Source organism: Otolemur garnettii, unplaced genomic scaffold (genome assembly GCF_000181295.1).
Source record: "Otolemur garnettii isolate 467f Iridium unplaced genomic scaffold, OtoGar3 scaffold00090, whole genome shotgun sequence".
In the NCBI taxonomy this organism is placed as follows: Eukaryota; Metazoa; Chordata; class Mammalia; order Primates; family Galagidae; genus Otolemur; species Otolemur garnettii.
The window spans coordinates 975,497-996,993 of record NW_003852485.1 but is presented as its reverse complement, the minus strand read 5'-3'; the positions used below and the strand labels follow the sequence as shown (position 1 = coordinate 996,993).

Here is a 21,497-nt window from a genome sequence, read left to right as displayed (position 1 = left end):
CTTTTTTGATTTGTGGTTGATGGAATCTGAGGATGTGGAATCCATGGATATGGAGGGCCCAGTGTATATGACATCCATACAGTGCAGAAAGCGTATTTCCATCCACAGTTTGACTTGCATTTTACACCTCTGCCCTCCCCACCGGCCATGCCACACACACATGCATTGTGGTAGTTATTACAACTGCTCAAGGACATTCCAGATATTCTTCTAGATATATGTCTTTCCTTCCCTTGTTTGGTATTTGAATTAAGCAGGTTCTAATTAGGTGTATATATCATTTGTGAATGGAAGTTGAGTGACAATGTGTAACTTATCATATTTCCTCTTTTTTTCCCTGTTTAGTGACCGAGAATATACAGGTATAGATAGAAACTCAGGCTGAGTGGCTGAGTGATCACTATAAGCGAAGTCTCTGCCAGCTTGTGATGGACATTCACTATTACAGAAATAAACCTTTATTGTTCTAAGTCATCATGATTTTTGTTGTTTATTCCTGCTGCATAACCTAATCTCTTCTGCCTAGCATATATAAGAATGATACACTTACAAGAAAGTAAAAATAAAGCTAAAGAGGAAAAAGTAATTTACAGTAAACATAAATATTTCTAATACTTTTTTTTATTTCACATAAAGTGAAATCGAACAAATACGTGAGATTAGGGATGCCTATATTATTCTTTATGCTGACCTATATGACAGTAATCAGATCTCAACATTTCCAGGAAAATCCTGTTTTCAAAGGTGCTATTCCATTTCTAGGTCATTTGTTTTAACTTCTGATTTGATACTCAGTTTAAACTGTTGCTGAAGTGATATCGAACATTTTAAAAGATGTTTTCTTGACTTTTCCAACTAAAAGCACTATACAAAGTATCACTGATATAACAAATACATAGTAATTTGTTTAGGATAATATGAAAATATCAAAGATACGTTCATAGCTTAGTTGTACTTTTAGAAAGAGATTTTTCTTAAAATTGTAAAAGCACAGATTTCCCTGCCACAAGCCATTGGTTTTATGGCTCAGAATATATTCTTGTAAAGATCTTTACCTGGCCCCATGACCACATCTGAACACTTAGAACTGCAAATGACTTTATTCTTTTCCACTTAGTAGCAATCCTCTTGAAATTTTTCTTGATTTGATATCATTTAATTTAAAAAATTGCTTTGAGAGCCCTGGCTAGCATGAACAAGGGAAGAGAAGGTTAGGGAAAGGAAGCCCCAATGACCGGCGAAACTGTGACCACAGTGGCAGGCTGAAGGACAGTTTAGAAAACCTAGGGGATCAAAGGGGGCTGTGCCCTTGGGAGCGCACCAGAGGCAGGGAGCAAGGACATTTAGGTCCCTATTACCACTGTCAAGACAGCTTAATGGGAAGGCTCTTGGGGATCTGAGGAGACGGAGCAGGCGAATACTTTACGTCAAGAGGGAGAATCCAAAGGAGGTGTCTTAGCTCACTTGGAAAGACTAGAGACTGAAGTGCACAGATCCTGTAAGGTAAACGATCTGAAGAGCTGCAGAGTGCACAGGCAGTGGAAAGCGCCCTTGAAACCAAGAGCCATAAACCGAGGTTTCTAAGAGATGAGCTGAGGGCTGAACTGAAGCAATCTCAAGCCAGAGTTAAAGCATCTATTGCCAAGGTAGAACCTGACCAAAAAGTGGAGATCAGTGAGGAAGAAGATTTGGAAAGAAAACAGGAAAATATGAAAGCCCTTTTGCAGGCATAGCGCTTTACAGAGTGACTTTGCAGCCTTTCTGAATGGGCCCCCCGCAGAGAAACTCACTGTGCAACTTGCTGTCATTTACTTACAAAGTAGATCCAAGGGATCAGTTTTTCTAGTTTCATGCAAGATTGCTGTATAAGGACCTCACGACGACTCTTCCCACTGATGTCACTGTTACATATCAAGGAATGGAAGTATTGTCCACTTCCTGGGAAGAACAGCATGCATCCCATGAAATTCTGTTCTGTAAACCCCTACATCAAGGGTTTGCTTCATTTGCAAAAAAAAGGAGGAAAGCTGGATGTGAGCCTGGTCTCCTAGAATACTTTTTTCACTGGAACATTCAGAAGTGAGTGAACTGGTACTGCAGACAGTCCCAGGCAAGGTCCTGGGAACTGAAGACTTTGACCACCTCAGACTTCTTGCCTGGGGATCACCTTTGTAATGAAACAGATACCTACTTCTTCATCAGGATAAGGAACAAATTTGAGTCTAGACATTAGCATTTTGGGACAATTCCAAGATCACCTGGTCACTTGTTATAGTGCCTAAAATCATCTGTTCTTTTGAGGTATTGATTTGATCGTACATCTTGGTTGAAAATTAGAATGGTTTGTGGGTTGACAGAAGACAATTGATGAAGGAGGGAGATGTATCATTCCCTCAAGAGTATTTCTAGCTTTTATGGAAGCTTTAAGTAATTCAGTCTCATTTTCCTGAGACATTTGAAAAGTTCTTAGAGCACTCCAGGTTCATGATAATGAAGTAGAACTTATAGTTAAGAATGGAAGTATGTTTAATATTTGGTTTGGACCAATGTAATCCAGGCCACTGCTTTGTAAATAATATGGTATGACAAAGCACTATGGATATAGTAATTGGGTTCAGTGTCTGTAATACTATTTCCTAAAATATTTTAGTAGAACACTGAATGTATTAAGTGCCCTATGACAAGCATGGTTGGAAATCCACCCATAAACTTGGTTGTTGCAAAGGGAAACAGACCTTCCCCTCTCCATGTCTTCCATTCCCTTAGTCTGTTTAGTGAGCTGTTTTCTCCTGGTAACCATTGGCCTCTGATCTGCTGGCACTTCTTATTCCTTGGCTTATGGGTTAGTTCACAGATGTAAAAATCTATGTGTTTGGCCAACTTCTCCCATTTCAATTCCTGCCCCTCCCTTGCCTGGTCATGGGCGTGATTGCTACCACTGCCCAAGGTCCAGAGCTAGACCTTATGGGGGAGGAAGTAACCTCTGTGTGTGCAGGGGACAGTAAAGCTGGCTTATGCCACCTTTTAGAACATTGCAGCTTGAGAACAAAAGTGATGTCTCACTTGAAGCCCTTGTATGTGGTGAAGACCATTGGCCAGAGTTAGCAAAGCACTTTGCCCTTCCCAGATAAGTGACGTCAACAGAATTTTCACAGTGATCACATTCAGGATGAATAAAGCTTTTAATAAAACAGTTTTGTTCTTTTAAAAAAAATTGCTTTGAGAGACCCCATGATCCTATACCCTACTTTAGATAGATGAATGTCCAAATTCATCTGACAACTGACTTCCTATTATTTTAAAGGTCTATAAAGACAGTAGACACCACAATTTGTTTGATTTTAAATTATAAACAGTGTTTACTCTTGTTTTCCTAGTACCAATCTCACCAATAACCTAATTGAAATGGCTTTTCTACCCTCTCTTTGTCTAGCTAACCTAACATTCTGATTTTAACACATCTGACTTCTCAGAAAAGCCTTCCCTGACCCCCTCTTAAAGAAGATAAGACACTTTGTTAATATTTTCCTAACACCTTCTCCTTCTTCTTGATAGCTTTCACTGTAATTATAATTACTTCTTATAATTAATTGTTAATTATATAATTAGATGTTTAATGCCTGTTTTCTTAGCTAAAACATTTAATAAATGTTTATCAAACAATTTAAGTGCTAGGGATACAGCAGTGCACAAAGCCAGCAAAAAGCCAGGCCCTCAGGGAGCTTACACTCTAAGGATGGGGGTGAGACGAAAGAGAAACAATATAAATGAGTATGTGTTTAGGTGGATGATGGAAAGTGCTAAGGAGAAAAACAAAGCAAGGAAAGAAAATAAGGGTATGATTGGGAGATGCAGCAATTTTAAATACAGTTTAGAAAGCCTTCAATGAGTAGGTGTTTCAGCTGCGTTGCAGCTACCTGGAGGAAGAGCTTTCCAGGCAGAAGCAATCTCCAGTACAGAACATGCTTATCATGCTTGAGAAGCTGCAAAGTGGCCACTTCCTGGGGAGGAGTGAGCAGTAGTCTGAGCAGTAAGATTGGAAGAGGCTGAAGGACAACCTGTAGGACTTTGTAGGTCATCATACGAACTTGAACTTTTACTGTGAATGGAGGGTCTTGAGCAGAAGAGATATCACTCTAGCTGTTGCACTGAGAATAGAATGAAGTGGGCCAAGGGCAGGAAAACAATTAAAAGGCAATTGCAATTATAGAATAATAATGGTGACATGGACCAAGTGATAGTGAAAATCAGGTGACAGTGCAGAACTTGAGAAGGACGACAGGAGGATCTTGGGTATATTGTAACTGTCAGGCCAGGAGGATTCACTGACAGGTTGGATTTGGGGTGTGAAGACTAGAGGAGGCAAGGACAACTTCAGGCTTGTTCCATGAGACCAGTGACCATGCTGTTAATTCCTTCTACTTTATCTCCAATATATAGTAGGCAATAAAATTATATTCATCACAATAACAACACAGAATAAGTACTATTAGTATTAGTCCCAGTTTAAACATGAGGAAACTGAGGCAGAGAGAGTTGAGATTATTTAACTCATCCAAGATCATACAGCTAAGAAGTACCTTTCCCTTCTCCCTCCCTATCTCCTTTCTTTCCTTCCTCCCTTCCTTCTTTTTATTTTTTTCTCTTTAAAAGATAGGAGATTATAGGTCATTTTTGTGAACTGAGAGAAAGATATAACAAGGAAGGAGAAACAGACAAGGAAGGAGCCAAGGCTGGTAACATAAAAATGAAAACAACAGTACTTAAAGTTAGGGTAAAAATCACAGTATCATTTATTTTGTAGTCCTATAAAAATGCAAATATTAATAAATATGGAAACACTAAAAGCAAATATACTATGAGAATTCTACATGTATCAGACAAGCTTTGTGGTCATTAAGAAGCCATTTATTCGCTCTCCTGTCTTCTCTCAAATTTCCTAAACAGACTAAGGTACTCATTTTAGTGGAGAATGATGTCCTCCCAAAATTTATGTCAACCTGTATTCTTAGAACATTAACTTATTAGAAATAAGGGTTTTGCAGATGTAATTAAGGTAAGGGTCTCAAGATGAAATCCTCCTAGATTAGGGTGAGCTCTAAATCAATAGCAAATGTTTTTATAACACAAAATGAGAAGATGTAACAGAGCTACAGCAGGGGTAGAGCCCATGTGAAGATGGAGATAGAGATCAAAGCTCTGCTGCCACAAGTGGAGGAATACCAGGAGCCACCAGGGGCCACCAACAGATGGAAGAGACAAAGACAGACCCTCTCCTAGCCTTAAAAGGGAGTGTGGCCCTGCAGACACCTTAACATCAGACTTCTGGCCTCAAAAATTACCTTTGTTTTAAGCCATGCAGTTTGTGATAATTTTTTTTGGCTCTTTTTCTTTTAACTCTAGAGCACTAATGGACTCAGTAAAATGTTGGTTCTTTCTCAAAACTGATAAAAAAGTTATCTCTTCCAGATTTTGGTTTTCTGTGTGTAAATATCAATAACTAATTCATATTAAATAACAAAATATAATTTGAACATATAGAAGAATTTATTGAACCCTAAAAACAAACTCATATTTAACAAACCTAAGACAAGTAATGGACAATACCAACTAGCTCATCTTACAGAATTTTCAAGTATCTGCAACCATGTATTTCAACAAATACATTACTAAATCGTTTAGGTGGTATTCTAGAAAATGTATAACCCCATTTGTTCATTTACTACTGAATTTTGGATCAATGCCCCTTCTGTGATCTATTGCATCTGTTCTTCCTTTTAACAATGAGAACAAATTTCCATAATGTGTTAAAGAATCAAAGAAAATAATCGCATGATACTACTCTCTATGTTCTTATATTTACGATCTTACATTTCTGAGCCATCCACCTCTTTGAGAAGTTGATGAAAGCTTTTTCCAATCCAAAAAGTTATCTACATTTAATTTTTTTACATAGAAGAATTTGTGTGCTATATCAGGCAGATTACAAGTCCCTTGAAATCCATGCATGGGTCCTCTAACAGTCTAAAGAGTCTCAGGTCGAGAACATCTGTATTTAGGCAATTTTAGAGAGTTGGTAGGTGTTGTACAGCTTTTTGGCATCATATATATACCAGATATATATAATATTCAGATATTACCGCCATCGTTTTTTTCCCTTTGGACCTTAAAACTGTATTGCCTCAAAATAGATTTGCAATGATAACAACAACGGTACTTACTTCAACACACATACTATAATGGGAATATTAATTCATATATTCTAAGTACCACTAAACAAATTTTCTTTAGAATATGAAATTCTTTCTAAAATATTATATTCAAATGCATAAATCCCTTACCCCTTTGGAACAAAGTTTTCCAAAGGAAATTTCATAGTGGAAGCATGGGAGAATGGAATTCAATGCAGAGAAATCTGATTCACAGCAAACTGTCATGAGAACAGGACCCACAAAGTTAGATGTACCTAGTGGGGCATAATGTTCCCAATGAAGTAGAATAAATACCTCATCTGTCATTAGGGTTGCAATTGATCTGCCAATCTCATGGTACTGTTGACCCTTTCCCACAGGTCCCAGAAGAATGAACAAAAATCTGTAATTAAGAGAAAAGAAATGTTTCAAGATAGAAATATAAAAATACTTTTAGTAGTACAGAATCACTCATGTCAAAGGAATTAGTGAAAACAGGGATTTTGCCTTGAAATACTGCCACAGTCCATTTCACAGCCCATTATTATTTTGAACATTTTACAATGATTGACTCTTATGTGTATGACCCAGGAGCAATAGGAATGCCTGGTTATTTTTACCTCAGTATTTCCCCATTTAGTTGTCTGTACAGCCTGTGCAGTTGTTACTGGGAATTGTAAGAATTCTAGAATCCTTCGAAAACAAAGGTGAGAAAATCAAAATCTTATTAAAACTTTCTAAATTGGAAGAAAGAAAACCCGTATGTGTATATAAAATGGATAGTAGGTTCAAAGGGGGAAAAAGTAATACAATAGTATAAATGAGGAGAGAATATATGTTGAAAACCAGTAGATTTGTGTACAATCTATATTAAAGATAAACAAGTATTATAAGGAGTCACTTCGGCAGAAGAGAATGGGGAGCAATATATTAATTCCAAAGCTAAAGAAATAAAAATAGCAGCTACACTATAATATGCCATCTAAATTAGGTCAAAGGTTTGTCAAATTCATCATCACAACTTGTGCTTTTAAAGAAATCAATGTATGCTTTAACTTTAGAGACGTGGTAATTGCCCTGTCTCTGAGAAGGCCAGTGCTTTAGGGAAATTGTGAAAATTAAAGAATGCCCCATATTATACAGTATTATTCTATGGCGGTAATGTGTTAAACGGTTTATATTATTAAGTATGAAGACTAATTAATTGCTTTATAAGGTATACTAAAATAATTACCATAATTCTACCCTTCATTTAGTTATAAACTATAGCAATTGTTTGTACATAATGCATGTATTGCACAATCTTAGAGGATATGACAATTTTTTGTGTGAGTTGTAATTGAATCCAAGCAATTCCTACTACATAGAAATGTTCACAATACATTAAAAACAGGAATAGTTTAATGTGGTGACAGATGCTTTATCAAGTATAATACTTTAAAGAAATTTCCTAACCTATGTACATCTTGCTATTTTTCAGGTTCCCGCTGCATGGGCTATTTATAAAGTCCTAAAAGATTATTTTCTGACATTTCTAGTATGTGTTGCCATTATATTGATGGGGTGCCCTTTGCCTTCCTAAGAAAGGATAATTAGAAACCCTGAATGACTTTCTTTATTCTACTTGTCTAACTAATCTTCTTCCATTTTTCACCTTTCCTAACTAAATAGTCTAGTCTTTGAATTTCCCCTTATACAGTTGCTCTCCAGTGCCCCTAATTTTTCTCCATTGTTCTCTACACATACTTCGCTATCTCAGTATGAAATGAGGTCACCTAAACCTGACAGTTTTCAAAGTGAGAGTATATAACCCTATTACGGCTTTACTCCTGGAAATTTTTCTTTTCTTTTGAAATACAGGAACTATCCTTGTCATAAACAGCCATCATTTACTCATACATAGTTCACTAGACACCTTCCCAAATGGTGAATGAGAATGTCCTGCTTGGAAGACTGAAAAGGAATTTTAAACGTCTACAATAACACCTCTATGATTAGTAGACATCTTAAAGCTGAATCCCAGATTCCCAGAAACTTTGCATGGGTTATAGGCTGTCCATAGAAATCCACAGCCTTAATTATACAGTTCGATGCCACTTCAGTGTGCTCAAATAAACCTTGTCATTTATTAACAAAAGTTGATGTTTATCAGAAATCTCAGTGGTCTTCAAACAGAATAAACAGAAACTTCTTTCTATAACCTGAATGATAACCAGGTTCTTCCCTCAAACCACAGTCAGACATAGGCATTTGAACACGAAATCCCATTCAAGTCAGCTGAGTTTTAACAAAATGAAGCCTTTTCTGACTGTACCATTGCATATTTCTGGAATATCTTATATATAATCAAAGCATAGACTGATGTAATCTGTTATAAGGCCAAGGTTCTATAAAGGAAACATTATTCTGCAAACCCAGTTCCCATAGCACTTGAACTATTCTCATTTTTACTTGGCTAAAGCATTCAATGTTTGGAAGAGGAGGCATTCAAACAGTATCTGAGTCAGCTATGGCGTCAAAGGGCACCAGTCACATAGGAAATAGGGCCCTACATAGGGGCCCTATTTTGCTGTGGGAACAGGACTAGAGTGAAAGGCTCTCTGTATATAAGTATTGCATTTGATAGTCCATGTAGAGAAAAAGAAAACAAACAAGGTTCCTAGATAAATTGCTAGAAACCCAGGTTGCGAAAGTCAGCATTCTGTTTTTTCCTTTTCATTTTATTAATGATTTTACCCATAGATAGCTTTATATTATGGACAACACAATTCAGTTTGTATTATCCCTAAGCCATGAATTTTTATGTGTAGTTAAATAAAAAACAATTTCAGGTAATAAAATTAAATTTGTACTTTTGACTTGGATTCAACCACCGTCCCATGACATTACTGCCAGGGATTTTTTAGGCCCCGTGTGTGGGAGGCACATTGTGCCTAGGATTGAAACCCACAGTATATTTGATATGGCCGAGACTTTCCTAATAAGGGCGGTTACATGTATTTTGAGGACCTACTCATTCAAGCTTAAGTCAAACCCTGGAAATTTTGATTTTTTTAAATTTGACCACCATGCCCATACACAAGACCCTCCCTTTCTTTAGTATATAGTTTAATCTAATTTTTGAGAAAAGACCAATACTTGATCACTTCTTTTACCAAAAATTTAAAGAAAGGATTGGTATGGTTCTACAGACCAGGGTACCTAGAGATGAGGAGCATGCCTAGAATAAAACAGGAGACATTTGAGCGCGAGTAGGAGAAAATGGAATAATTTATAAAACACTTTTCCCCTCCTCTGTGATTGAGAAGAAACAACAGTTTTATTATGGATTACACATTAGTTTATAGTAAACATTTAACTGAAAATCCTATTTCACCCCCATTTTCTTACCAAAAAATGTTAAGAAAATGCAAAACAATGTTCTTATATATTTTACCTGGTTGGGATTGGGACTTCAGCCAGTCCTTGAAGCAACACAGCTGGAGACAACCTGACAAATGCAACCACAGTTCGATCTAAGAACTCCAATTCTCCAACTAAGATGTTTGATGCTTCAGCACCTGGAGGAATCTTTTTCATAAAATGTAGATCAACCTGCGATCATCACAAAGTAAATAAGGTAAGTCAAAATTGGAAAAATCTGATAAATCATATTCTAGCCCGAGGCCTTACATATAGTAACCCATCAAAAATTTAGTTTAAATAAATATACAGAAATATCTCATTTGCTCTTTTTCTATAACTTTTTTCTTTAATTGTGAATTATTTAAATTTGTCATTAATAAATTAAATACTCTACATTTTCTATTCACTATTTTTAGAAGAAACGTCTTCGGTATTAATAACTTGAAATTATTCAGGGGAAATTATCCAAATACAAACACAAATTTTTGCAGGGGAAATATATATACTCAATTAAATAAATATACTTTAACCATAATTTAAAGAATTTACCAACAGATTAAATACTTCATACGACATTACTTTAATTTTTGTATGCAACATCTTTCAATTAATACACAAAATTATCTCAAAAGGAATATAATCCCATTTCTCCTTACACTATGAATTATGACTTTAGATTTTCTCTTTTTTCTAGTTTGTTCTATATTCTTCATATTCTATTTCTGAGCTAATAAATCTTTAATTTTATTTTTCCAGGAGAGAATTTAGGTATGTCAGAGTAAACAAGATAAAAGTATTAACATTTGGAGTTGCCAAAGAGCAATAGTTGAATTCTGACATGAGATGTCTGTGATTGAAATGAATGCACACAGAACAAAAGCAATCATTAACAAGAAGAAATGCTGAGAGCAAAAGGTGAAGTCAGGAAAATGAATGTAAAAATATCCTTAAGAATAGATACCAATTTTTATGTACATGAAAATCAAGCTGTGATGCTAAAGGAAATTTCAAAAAGCCTACATCTTGTTTCTAATTCCTTTGAATTGCTTTTTATGTTTTCAGGGGAAAAGAGTTTATCTGCTCTAGTAGTTGGTTTTATTCCCTCATATTAACAAAATAGGGGTCAAGAATCAAAGTGAGAATAGCCAAGGGAGAGAAGAGTGAGCTCTGGCAAATATGAGTGAAGGGGAAAATACTTTTAAGGCAGATAGTTCTTTTATAGGCCTAATGGTTTGAAAATATTTATTCTAAAATTTAAGATGAAGAAATTAAAATGTCTAGGAGTAAGTTAGAAAATTCAAAATAATACTTTAGTGACTAAATATGTTGCTTTTTGAAATTAAGACCTCTATATAGATATTTGGAAGGCTTATAATTAATTAATCTTTCTGTAGGATAAGGGTGCCAGAAGACATAAAGTCTAGTATATAGAATATGCATTTTATCACAAGGATTAAATACAAAAATAATCTGCAGTACTTCATCAGAAAATACCGAATAGAATAAGTATTTTATTTTAAAGAAAAGAATGATTTAACAAAGCAAAACTGCTTATAAAAAGAAATAAATGACAAATATTACAAATTCTAAAGATTTTAACCCACAAGTATACTCACAAAGATAAACTTGTAAATTCATGAAGTGTATTGGATTATACAGTAAATATGTTACTTTTGTAAGATCTAAAATTTTAATTTTAGATAACGAAAGCATTTAATGAGGTCATATTATATGAAATTTGTGCCAGTATTTTTGCAAGTTTACTTGTAGCTAGGAGAAATGTACACAATGAAAATGCTTTAAGTTAGTAGTGCTTTACATTTCCATTATAATACAAAAATTCCCAAGAAACGTATAAAAGATTTCCTATACACTGTTAGCCTGTGAGAAAAACATAATAAATCTCCATAAGTCTTTAAGCAGCTTAAAGAATAAACAATTAAGTTTTTCTCCTCAGCGGAAAAACTAGTGATATAAAACTAACAAATTGGAACATAATTTAAAATGAGAAATATCTTTTAATGAAAATCCATAATTGATAATCAATGCATCGCACTGGTAATACTTGAAGTTTAAATTCCACCTGGAAAACTTCCTTTAAACTCATCCATTGCAGCAAATACCATAGTTTCAACTATTAAAGTCTGTGCCTCGGGCAAATGGCAATTAATTTAATTAAACCAAGAAATATATAGTGTATCATATTAGTTAAATTTTATAAAAGTAAATACATGGTAATTATACAATACCTAATATAACATTTAAAAGAGCATTAAAATATACAAAATTTAATTTCATGATTAGCAAATTTATCTTTTGATTTAAAATGTATAAAATTATAATTATACATTTGGGTAGACATTATATTTATTACACGTTATTATTCTTAAAGTAGATATATATTGGGGGTAATAGATTACAAATTACCCAATTATTATAAATTATATTATTCCTGGAGTAGCCCTATATTATTGCATTTTTGTTACTATATAATTTATAAAGAATCTTATCTGGCAAACTAACTGCCCTTTAATATAACAAATGATCATGTTTAAGGGCCACAGTTTAATCTTTTATAAAATTATAACCTCCTAATACAGCTCTTCGGACCTAAGCTGAAGTATTTCCCTAAGACAATCCTCAAGTGGGCTCAAACCCTTGGAATGGACATAAAGAAATCCTGGAAATTTCAGGTCCTCTGAACAGGATCTTGCCCAGGATCTTGAAAGAATCAAGTTATACTATTGTGAGTCTGGATTCACCCTCATGCTTCTGGGTTCTCCAAGTCCCACCTTTATGCAAAAAGGAAAAGTCCTTTATTCTAGGTATTTGGTGTGACACTTAAGCTGTGACACTGAGTTGAAGGACAAATGGGTGGTAATTTAGGAAGAAAATTTAAGTCTTAAGGGCATTACAGAAAGTACAAGAAAATGTACAGAGATTCCCTGGGGAGGGGGGAAGGGTCTCCACAGTAAGTAGCAGTACAGTAGTAACACTACACAGTACGTAGTGTTTTCGAGTAGCTTTCTTACTCTCTCTGGGATTTGGCTTTTGGTCTAACTAAATGAGATGTGTAAGGTTTCCTACTGTTCTAGGATTTAATAATCTAACTCTTTGTAACATGTTTCACATACTAGAGCTTGACACAGAAGAAAGTTATTTCTACAGGAAAAACTAATTGAAGGCTTCTTTGGGTTATTTGAAATGAAAGGAACAACACCAACATTAAAAAGCCATTGTCAATTTAAAACACATAGTATTTTAACATATCTGCTTTTTAAAAGCATTATAGGAAGCTGAAACCTGACAATTCAGGTTATAGCCTAAATCAGTGGTTTTCAACCTTCCTAATGCCATGACCCTTTAATACAGTTCCTCATCTTGTGGTGACCCCCAACCATAAAATTACTTTCATTGCTACTGCATAACTGTCATTTTGCTACTGTTATGAATCATAATGTAAATATCTGATATGCAGGATGATCTTAGGTGGCCCCTGTGAAAGGGTTGTTTGACCCCCAAAGGGGTCACAACCCACAGGTTGAGAACCGCTGGCCTAAATCTTTCCTTATTGTTTGAATACATGAAAAAGAAAGAATACATCTGATGGCCCTATCCATTGGAAGGATTAAAAATGTGTAGGTTGAATGTAGATAGAATATGGGATCAGCTCAGGTGAAATGAATCAAGACTTCTTTCTCTTAACGTTTCAAAAATTTACTGGGGCTTAAGGGTCAAAGTAACCTGGGGAGTAGCTGAGTTTTAATAAATTGACTACGAAACTGAAATTTTAAGGAAAAAAACAAAAACCTTTCACACACCTGCAAAATTTGGCACTAAAATGTGTTTCCATAGTGATGGATCACAACTGTTCTTTCCAAACTCTACTTCTCTGCCCTCCCAGTTTATAATGTAAGAAGTGTTACTCATTTTTGGGTTTTTTTTGTTTTGTTTTGTTTATGTTTTTAATTCCAAAACTAAAGATTTAAATTGTTTTGAATCCTGAAGCATTCATTCAACAAATACATCCCAAATACTTTTCAAGGCACTAAACATCCAAATGCAAACCAAACATATTGCATTCTCATCTAGTATCTATTTTTGACACTATCATTTCTACTAATATTAATAATAATAATAGTAACCAATTTCTGTTAAGCACCTACTATATATCCAGAACTCTGTCAGGCTCTCTATTTTATCTCTACAAATCTTCACAACAAAACTATAAATAAGTATTTTTATTCTCATTTTGCAAATGAGAAGGCTGAAGTTTAGAGAACCTCTCTGAAATCAGATAGTTTATAAGTGCTAGAGTCAGGATATCAGATCTCACACTTTTTCACAAAAGCCATAATCTTTCCAATGTACTAGACTATGAATAGGGGCTAAGGAATGCGGGTGGCTGGCATTAAGTGGAGGGCTCTAGAAATTTAACTTGCCTATCAAAAGACTGAATGGGCCAGTAAAGGGAATTGCAATGAGGAAGAAAGGATTGAAGGAAAGAAAATTTATTTTTCACTCTTTTGTAGTTTTAATTGTTTGGCTGGAAGGGGTGGGGGAGGTCTGAGATGAGACTACTGCCTTCAATTGGTGATCTTCATTTTCTTTCATATGTGATGAAATATTTTTGAAGGCTGCAAAGATAGGTCACACAACTAAGCAAAATAATATGAAGGTATAATAATCAGTGTATAAAAGTTGTATTTTTTAAAGTTAAAAGGTTAATTTATTCAAAAGGAAGAGCTATGTGGTTTATAACAATTGTTTCTGAAAATGTAAAATATGCCCTTGTTATACTGCTAGTGCCTGATTAAATAAATAAGCAACTTATTCCATTGGTTTTAAGATATTGTTTCAAATTAAGAATGTTAGAAATTAAATGTATAGCAGTTTGTGACAACTTTTTTCCAACTTGGAGATGAATGAAGATGTAATGCTTTAAAAAGAGAATTTGTAGAGTGGCAGATGGAATGCATTTGAACTGGCTTAATGTTTGAATCACATGCCTCCATATAGTGAAATGAGCTTTGAACCACCGTGGAAGTGCCCCAGTATACCCTCACCTCTCTCTCTTGCTGGTGTGGAGGTCCTTTTTCATGCTTTTGTTTCATCCCACATGGACTAGTATGCCCCTTTTGTTGGCCTCCCAGTCCCTGCACGCATAATTAACAGACTTAAGCTGGTACATCATGCTCCCGGGGAGACTCCGCCAGGCACCAGAGGGAGAGCATGCACGTAACTAGGCTTAGATTATTTAGGCATTGTCAGAGGGATTCTGAAATAGGTCCAAGGAGCTGATTACTATTAGTCTTTTCAGAACTGCAATTCAGGCTACTTCTGTGGCTGCCTCCCATTCCCGACTCCTCCCACTGCTACAATTGTTGCCAGTGCTAAGGGCTTTATTAAAATGCTATTCCGAGTTATTACTGTTTCAGCCACTCAGATACAGAGACTTATTGACCCTCCTTATTTTTACCCAAGATCAAAACTCTTCATCTTTTCTATCCAGCTGTTAGTTTGACATAGTTGACCATGGAACATAAACAATGTCAGGAATTTGCTAACCCAAATCACATTATTTTCCCTGAATTATTATCTTCTTAGAATATATTCAAGTAAATGATTTCATCTGAATTGTCTCCACTTAGATGTCTTCCTCAACAGGCAGTCCTTAATATGTTTTTATTCAAAACTCACTCAGTTTTACTGTGTTCTTCTAGAATCACCTCATACTAATGCCTTTGTCTGAAATATGATGACCATGAAAATGTACATTATATAATACGATTTGCTTTTATACAAATAAAGGGAAAGTTATTTTGAAAATAAAACCCAGCAAATGTTTTTAAACAATACGTTAAATTCTCTTTAATTGCCAGTGAAGATTATTCTTCTTATTGGAAGAAATACATTATACCAAGTGGCTGAAACCTGAAGACTAGGCATAAAACTTCTCAGTTGGTTTTTTTGAATAAGCAAAATGTTACAGGTGGACTTATAACATTATTGGTAACAGTATCAAGTTTTGACTAAGAAACAACAAGGGAGTGCATGCAAAATATTGTGTCAACACCTCTTAAAATGGGTAGTAATATCTTGTAGTAATTTAGCAACTTTTTTAGATGACAGAGAGAAAAGCTTACCTTGCTAAAGTCAACAGTGCTGTTTTCTCTGCTAACATCGTTTTTATTTTCAACACAGGCTGGAGCAGACTGAGGAGAAACAACCTGACCTGCTAAAAGAGATTGTTATTACAGAATACAAACAATTACTTACAGAGTTCTAAGCATGTTGCGTAAAATATGAATTTCAGTTGAACTAGTCTAATATACATTTCTTAATGAGTGTATGATGTAAGCATGAAGGGTCAATAGAAGAGGTCTATATCAATACAAAGTTTCTTATTTATCAATTAAAGATAGAAATGGGAGAATTCAGTCAAAAAAATTTAAACCAGTTTTTAGATTAAAACTCTAAAAGTTTATTCTCTATGAAGATTGTCCACAGAAATATCTAAATGTAATTATGATTTTGAAACATTATTGATTCCAAATTTCAACCAAAACTAATGGTGTATATAAAAAAAGATAAGATAGACATTTATTAAGATGTAAGCTCAGACTTCAAAAGGTAAAGTATTAAAACAAGGACAAATATTTATCTAAAAACACAGTATATTTTTAGGTTCTATTGCATCTAAAAAGCCAAACCAATGAGAAAAAGTTCTTCAGGAGTAATTTTTACATAAGGGGTTTAGGTGGAAATTCCTTTATTTCACACAGTATGAATACTGTAAACATGATTTTAGGTCAGTGACTATTCTATTACCTAAGCATAATGATATACAATAAGATATAAGATAAACTTGAATTGTATTCATTTTCCATCAATACTAACTAAAACTTAATTACTTTATAGTTCTTTTCTCCATTATAGGGAAGATAGTGATACTAGTGGATAGTAGAGCTGGGAATGTGAAATGACTATAAAAAGTTGAATTCCATCACTGACTAAATATGAAATCTTCTTTGCAATCACAAAGCATCTGAAGTTTGTCCATAGTCAGCAATGAAATGAAATTTAAACCTTTCCCCATAGTCAGTTGTTAATGTTTCTATGAAATGAAGAACAAGAACCCAACTTTGAAGCCTTCACCGTATTTATGATCACGATTCGGTGACTCTAAGACACTTCTCTTACTCTCACCAGTCACAGACGTCAGAAATATTCTCTCTGCCTATCTTTCCTCTCTACCTACCTAAAGCCCAAGCTTATTCAAAGGTCACCTTTAGTGTCATCTTCAGTCTCTGTTTAAACTTCTCTAAACACTGAGTGTAAATACAAAAAAAAAAAAACCAAAACACACCTTTCTTTAAATTCTCTCCCCAAACTCACTCTTTGTTATCAAGAAATTACCAAGTGCTATTAAAAACACTAATTATTGTCTTTCCAATATAACTGTAAGCCGGTTAGGCAGCAGGGTTAACTTACTAAAAGGTTAAAATTTTTATGGTTTAAAATTGTTAAATGGGATGGTCATAAAGTTCATGAGCAATTTTAAACCACACACAAACTTTACAGCTACCCTGTGTTACCAGAAAGTAATGGGCTTAAGATTCTTCTAGAACTTAAATATTTCATTGTTTTCACTAAACAAAAGTGAAATAATCCATTTGGTGAAGAGAAAAGCAAAATGACTTTTTAGAGCAAGTCCACCTCAAACAATGTACACAGATTATAAATATACCATGTTCCGGGGAAATGTATAAACTTCAAAGAAATGTCAAACAAGTTACATCAATTATTTTCATTCTCCCATTTCTAACTACAATGTGCAGCTATGACTGTGAACTATTCATTAGCAGCATTCAATTTACCATTCTCAAAATAATAACTGTAACTTTCAAAAAACCTTTTACATAATGCATTTGTGCTACTAACAGATGTCTTCAATCACCAGTTTCACATCATTTTCCATATTCTCATGAGTTAGAACATTAGATTTATGTAAACTTTAATTTATTGTGTGTTCTACAAAATTGAGTGGTGAAATTTCAGTCATGGAAAAATTTTAAAAAACGTATAGCTCCTTCCTTATAGTCATTTATTTCATGTGATATAAAATTATATGGAGGAGCAATTATTTAATTCTATTTACAAGCACATACAGAAAAGAGTGAACCCAGTGCAAAATCATCAACTCTGAAGAGACTGAATTGGATAAAAAATATGCTGTAACTTAAAATTTGAAGAAATTGAATACTTTGTTTTCATCTGTATATTTGAAGCAGGACATTTTACAAATTACCTTCAGCCCAGGCAATATATTTAAAATATTGTCACTTGTATGCCTTCTTGTAAATAATTGCAGTAATTACTATATTAATATTATATGCAATATTATAGAGACTTATTATTTTGTACTAATCTTGTTCTAAGGAAATCTTATAAAATAATACCTTATAAAGTTGATAATCAAGAAAGGATTTAGAAACTATTTTTAATAAATATTTTAAGTGACATTGGTAATGACCTAATTAAGAATATTTAACTGCAGAAGACATACTAGGACACAGTCAATTTCTTTCTAGTTCTTAATCCTATATATGTGCATAGGATGTATGCTAATGCAAGGAAAAAGTGTAGAAACTATCAGTCTATGACACAGAAATATAAACTACAAATTTTTTATCTTTTATATTTCAAAGTAACAGCTAAATAGTAGGAGTAAATATTAGTTAAATATATTTCATTATATCAAAAGTTCTTCAAAATTTAAAGAGTTTGGTACTATTTCTAAAAATATACATTAATTTATGAAAATGAAACAATACAGGGCAGCACTTGTGGCTCAAAAGGGTAGGGCGCTGGCCCCATATGCCAGAGGTGGAGGGTTCAAACCCAGCCCCGGCCAAAAAAAACAAAAAAATACACATTATATGTATATATCTTCAAGGCAGTTTTGACAACTTGAAGATACAGATAAATATATGGGTATTTAAAAATTATACTAACAAGTTTGGTTGATTTTGAAAAAGTACAAGCCTTTCAAAAAGGTTAAAATTTTATTTGCTGTATGAATGAAACTAAAGTTCACACATGAATTATAGGCTATAGAAGCAGTGGAAACCTCATAAATTAAAATAATTTTTATAATTCTGTTACGATTATAATTTCTGCCTAAATATTTATTTCTTCAGTTTATTCTAATCATTGTCACCTTTCAGAAGAAATGATGGGATTGAAATTCAAAATGAATTTCATTAACTCAAATAATATTATATAAGAAGAATCAATAAATTGAGATTTTAAAAGCCCATCTCTTATTTTCTTGCTGATATCTCAGGCGACAGTACTTCACAGTATAATAATGTTTAGGTGCAAGATTTTACCTTTAACCAGAAGGTAACATTATTGAAATTTGGTAAGATATTTTCCTCTCTAGTAAAAAAATAGTATAAAGTTAGGATTTATAAATGCTAATTGTACGTAATTTTTCTAATCACTATGTCACAATGCTTGTAAACATAAATGCTTTTGCCTATTTCTATTATACCTTCACTTTCTCTAGTGATCACTGCCCAGTATTAATATTTCCTATAAGTGAATGTCATTACAATGTTTAATTACCTCTTATAATACCTCCATAATTTTGAGGTATGAAGCATGACTACAAAAAAGACAGTTATTATATTAACTCAGTAACCTTATTATATTCAGGATAAATTATTCAAAAACTCATGAAAAGTATATATTAACTAGTAAGTGTCTATGACTATTTCAATGTAAACATGTGTGAAATCTAATATCTTTCTCTATTTACCATATACATTTAATTTCTGACATGTTAAAATCAAAGAGTTTTTCATCTTACATTTAAAATTCTAGCATTTGTTTGACATCTTATCAAGTAGGTGTATATTATATAGGATTCACATTAGCACCTGTTTTAATTTTTTTTTTTTTAAGACAGAGTTTCGCTCTGTAGCCCTTGGTAGAATGCTGTATCATCATAGCTCACAGCAACCTCAAACTACTGGGCTTAAGCGATTCTCTTGCCTCAGCCTCCCAAGTAGGACACCTCCCAGTACAGATGCCTGCCACAATGCTGGCTATTTTTTTGTTGCAGTTGTCATTGTTGTTTAGCAGGCCCAGGCTGGGGTCGAACCCACCAGCCTCAGTGCATGTGGCTGGTGCCCCAGCCCCACTCATTGAGCTACAGGTGCCGAGATACATTTTAACTATTTTTCTTTAAGTCATGCCTCCTTTTTTTTTTTTTTTTCTCTAGACCTCCATGTAGGGATTACATATCAGCCAAATAAGAAATTATTATAGGGTGGGCCTGGTGGTTCACGCCGATAATCGTAGCATTCTGAGAGGCCGAGGTGGGTGGATCACCTGAGCTCAAGAGTTCAAGAGCAGCCTGATCAAAGTGAGATCCTGTCTTTACTAAAAGTAGAAAAAAACTATCCAGGTGTTGTGGCTGGCACCTGTAGTCCCAGCTACTCAGGAGGCTGAGACAAGAGGATCCCTTGAGTCCAAGAGTTTGAGATTGCTGTGAACTATGATGCTACAGCACTCAATCCCAGACCAAGTGAGTGAAATTCTGTCTCAAAAGAAAGAAAGAAAATTATTATAGACCATGTCTTTTTCTAGTGATAATTATAAAATATCTGGGGCAAACATGAAAGAAAATTGAGAGTGTTTCAAGTGACTAGTAACCAGAAAATGGAAGCTCTACTTTTCTGCCTGTAATGCCATAAATTATTCATTAAGTCTACTGCGAGACTGCACAGTCATCTCCTTCATTATCAAGTTGTGTGAAGGAACAGGGGATTATATCAAAAATACTATTTTATGACTTTAAGTACCATCAATACCATCAAAACATTTCATCATTGTAACACAACTGCAAAATAAATATGTTCTCAAAAATCATGTCGCGTAGCATATTAATTCATCTGTCTTATAGTTTTCTTCCACTAGTGTATATACATATGTATTGTAAAAACATCAGGTTTTAAATTTATATTTGGCCCAATTCAAATCAATAAAAGAATATATCTCTTAAGTGTATTATTATTTGCTACTGTTTAAACCACTGTAAATGATGCACACTAGAAGGAAACTGGGATGAAGACATGGAGGTACATACTATTCACCTAGAGACCAAGCTGGTGTACACTACCTCAGAAACCTTCAAGGCATTTTAGAGTACCCAAAGGGTAGGAGATGAGGGAGGTACAGAGATGAGATGAGCCTGTTAGAGACAGACACAAGACAGAGCAAAATAAAGAAATATAAAGATGAATGACAAAGTTACATACATGGGTAACAATACATTTATTCATGGGAATAGAAAACATGAAGGAAGAAGGGCTAAATATTTAGAAAATGTTGATTAGGTGAGGTACACTTCAAAAACATGAAAAGTATGCACATAATTAAACCTGGAGAAAAATTAGTATGCCTGAAAATAACTTAATTTATGTAATATAAGAAATAACAAGTTTAAACACATCACACTGGAAATATGTTCGCTGTTAAGCTGCACCCTTAACATTCTAAAACTCAGTAACGACAATATAGCCTCTGACCAGACCCATCAGTTTTGCCACCAATGTCATTCTGATTTTTTTGGAACAATGAAAAATACTAACTTTAGTAAATAAAGTTTAATTATTTCACATATATGCATTTTTTACTCTGTTATCTCTCAAACAATTCTAAGAATTATTATTCTAGATTTATATTTTTTTTCTTCAAAGGTAGAACATTATGAAGGATATATTTTAACTTCTGGGTATCTTATTTATCTTAATACCATAGTATTTAAGAAACAAGAAAGCAAATAAATATCTAAACACACAAACACATCACACATCTGAAAATCAAAAG

At 34.1% G+C, this 21,497-nt stretch overlaps 1 protein-coding gene across 5 annotated transcripts in view; it reads right to left on the bottom strand.

Annotated features, from left to right (window-relative positions):
- The window catches only part of SLC4A10 (solute carrier family 4 member 10), a 307,175-nt gene that overhangs the window by 78,035 nt on the left and 207,643 nt on the right, over positions 1 to 21,497 (bottom strand). For 2 of the 5 annotated variants that reach the window (XM_003795138.2, XM_023516344.1), the window contains exons 7-10: positions 15,743 to 15,834; positions 14,663 to 14,752; positions 9,628 to 9,785; positions 6,507 to 6,594 (exon numbers count right to left, since the gene is read on the bottom strand). In XM_003795138.2, the coding sequence (XP_003795186.1) occupies positions 6,507 to 6,594; positions 9,628 to 9,785; positions 14,663 to 14,752; positions 15,743 to 15,834 (428 nt within the window). The remainder of the gene's footprint in view (positions 1 to 6,506; positions 6,595 to 9,627; positions 9,786 to 14,662; positions 14,753 to 15,742; positions 15,835 to 21,497) is intronic. The other 3 variants (XM_003795139.2, XM_023516345.1, XM_023516347.1) reach the window with 2 other exon arrangements.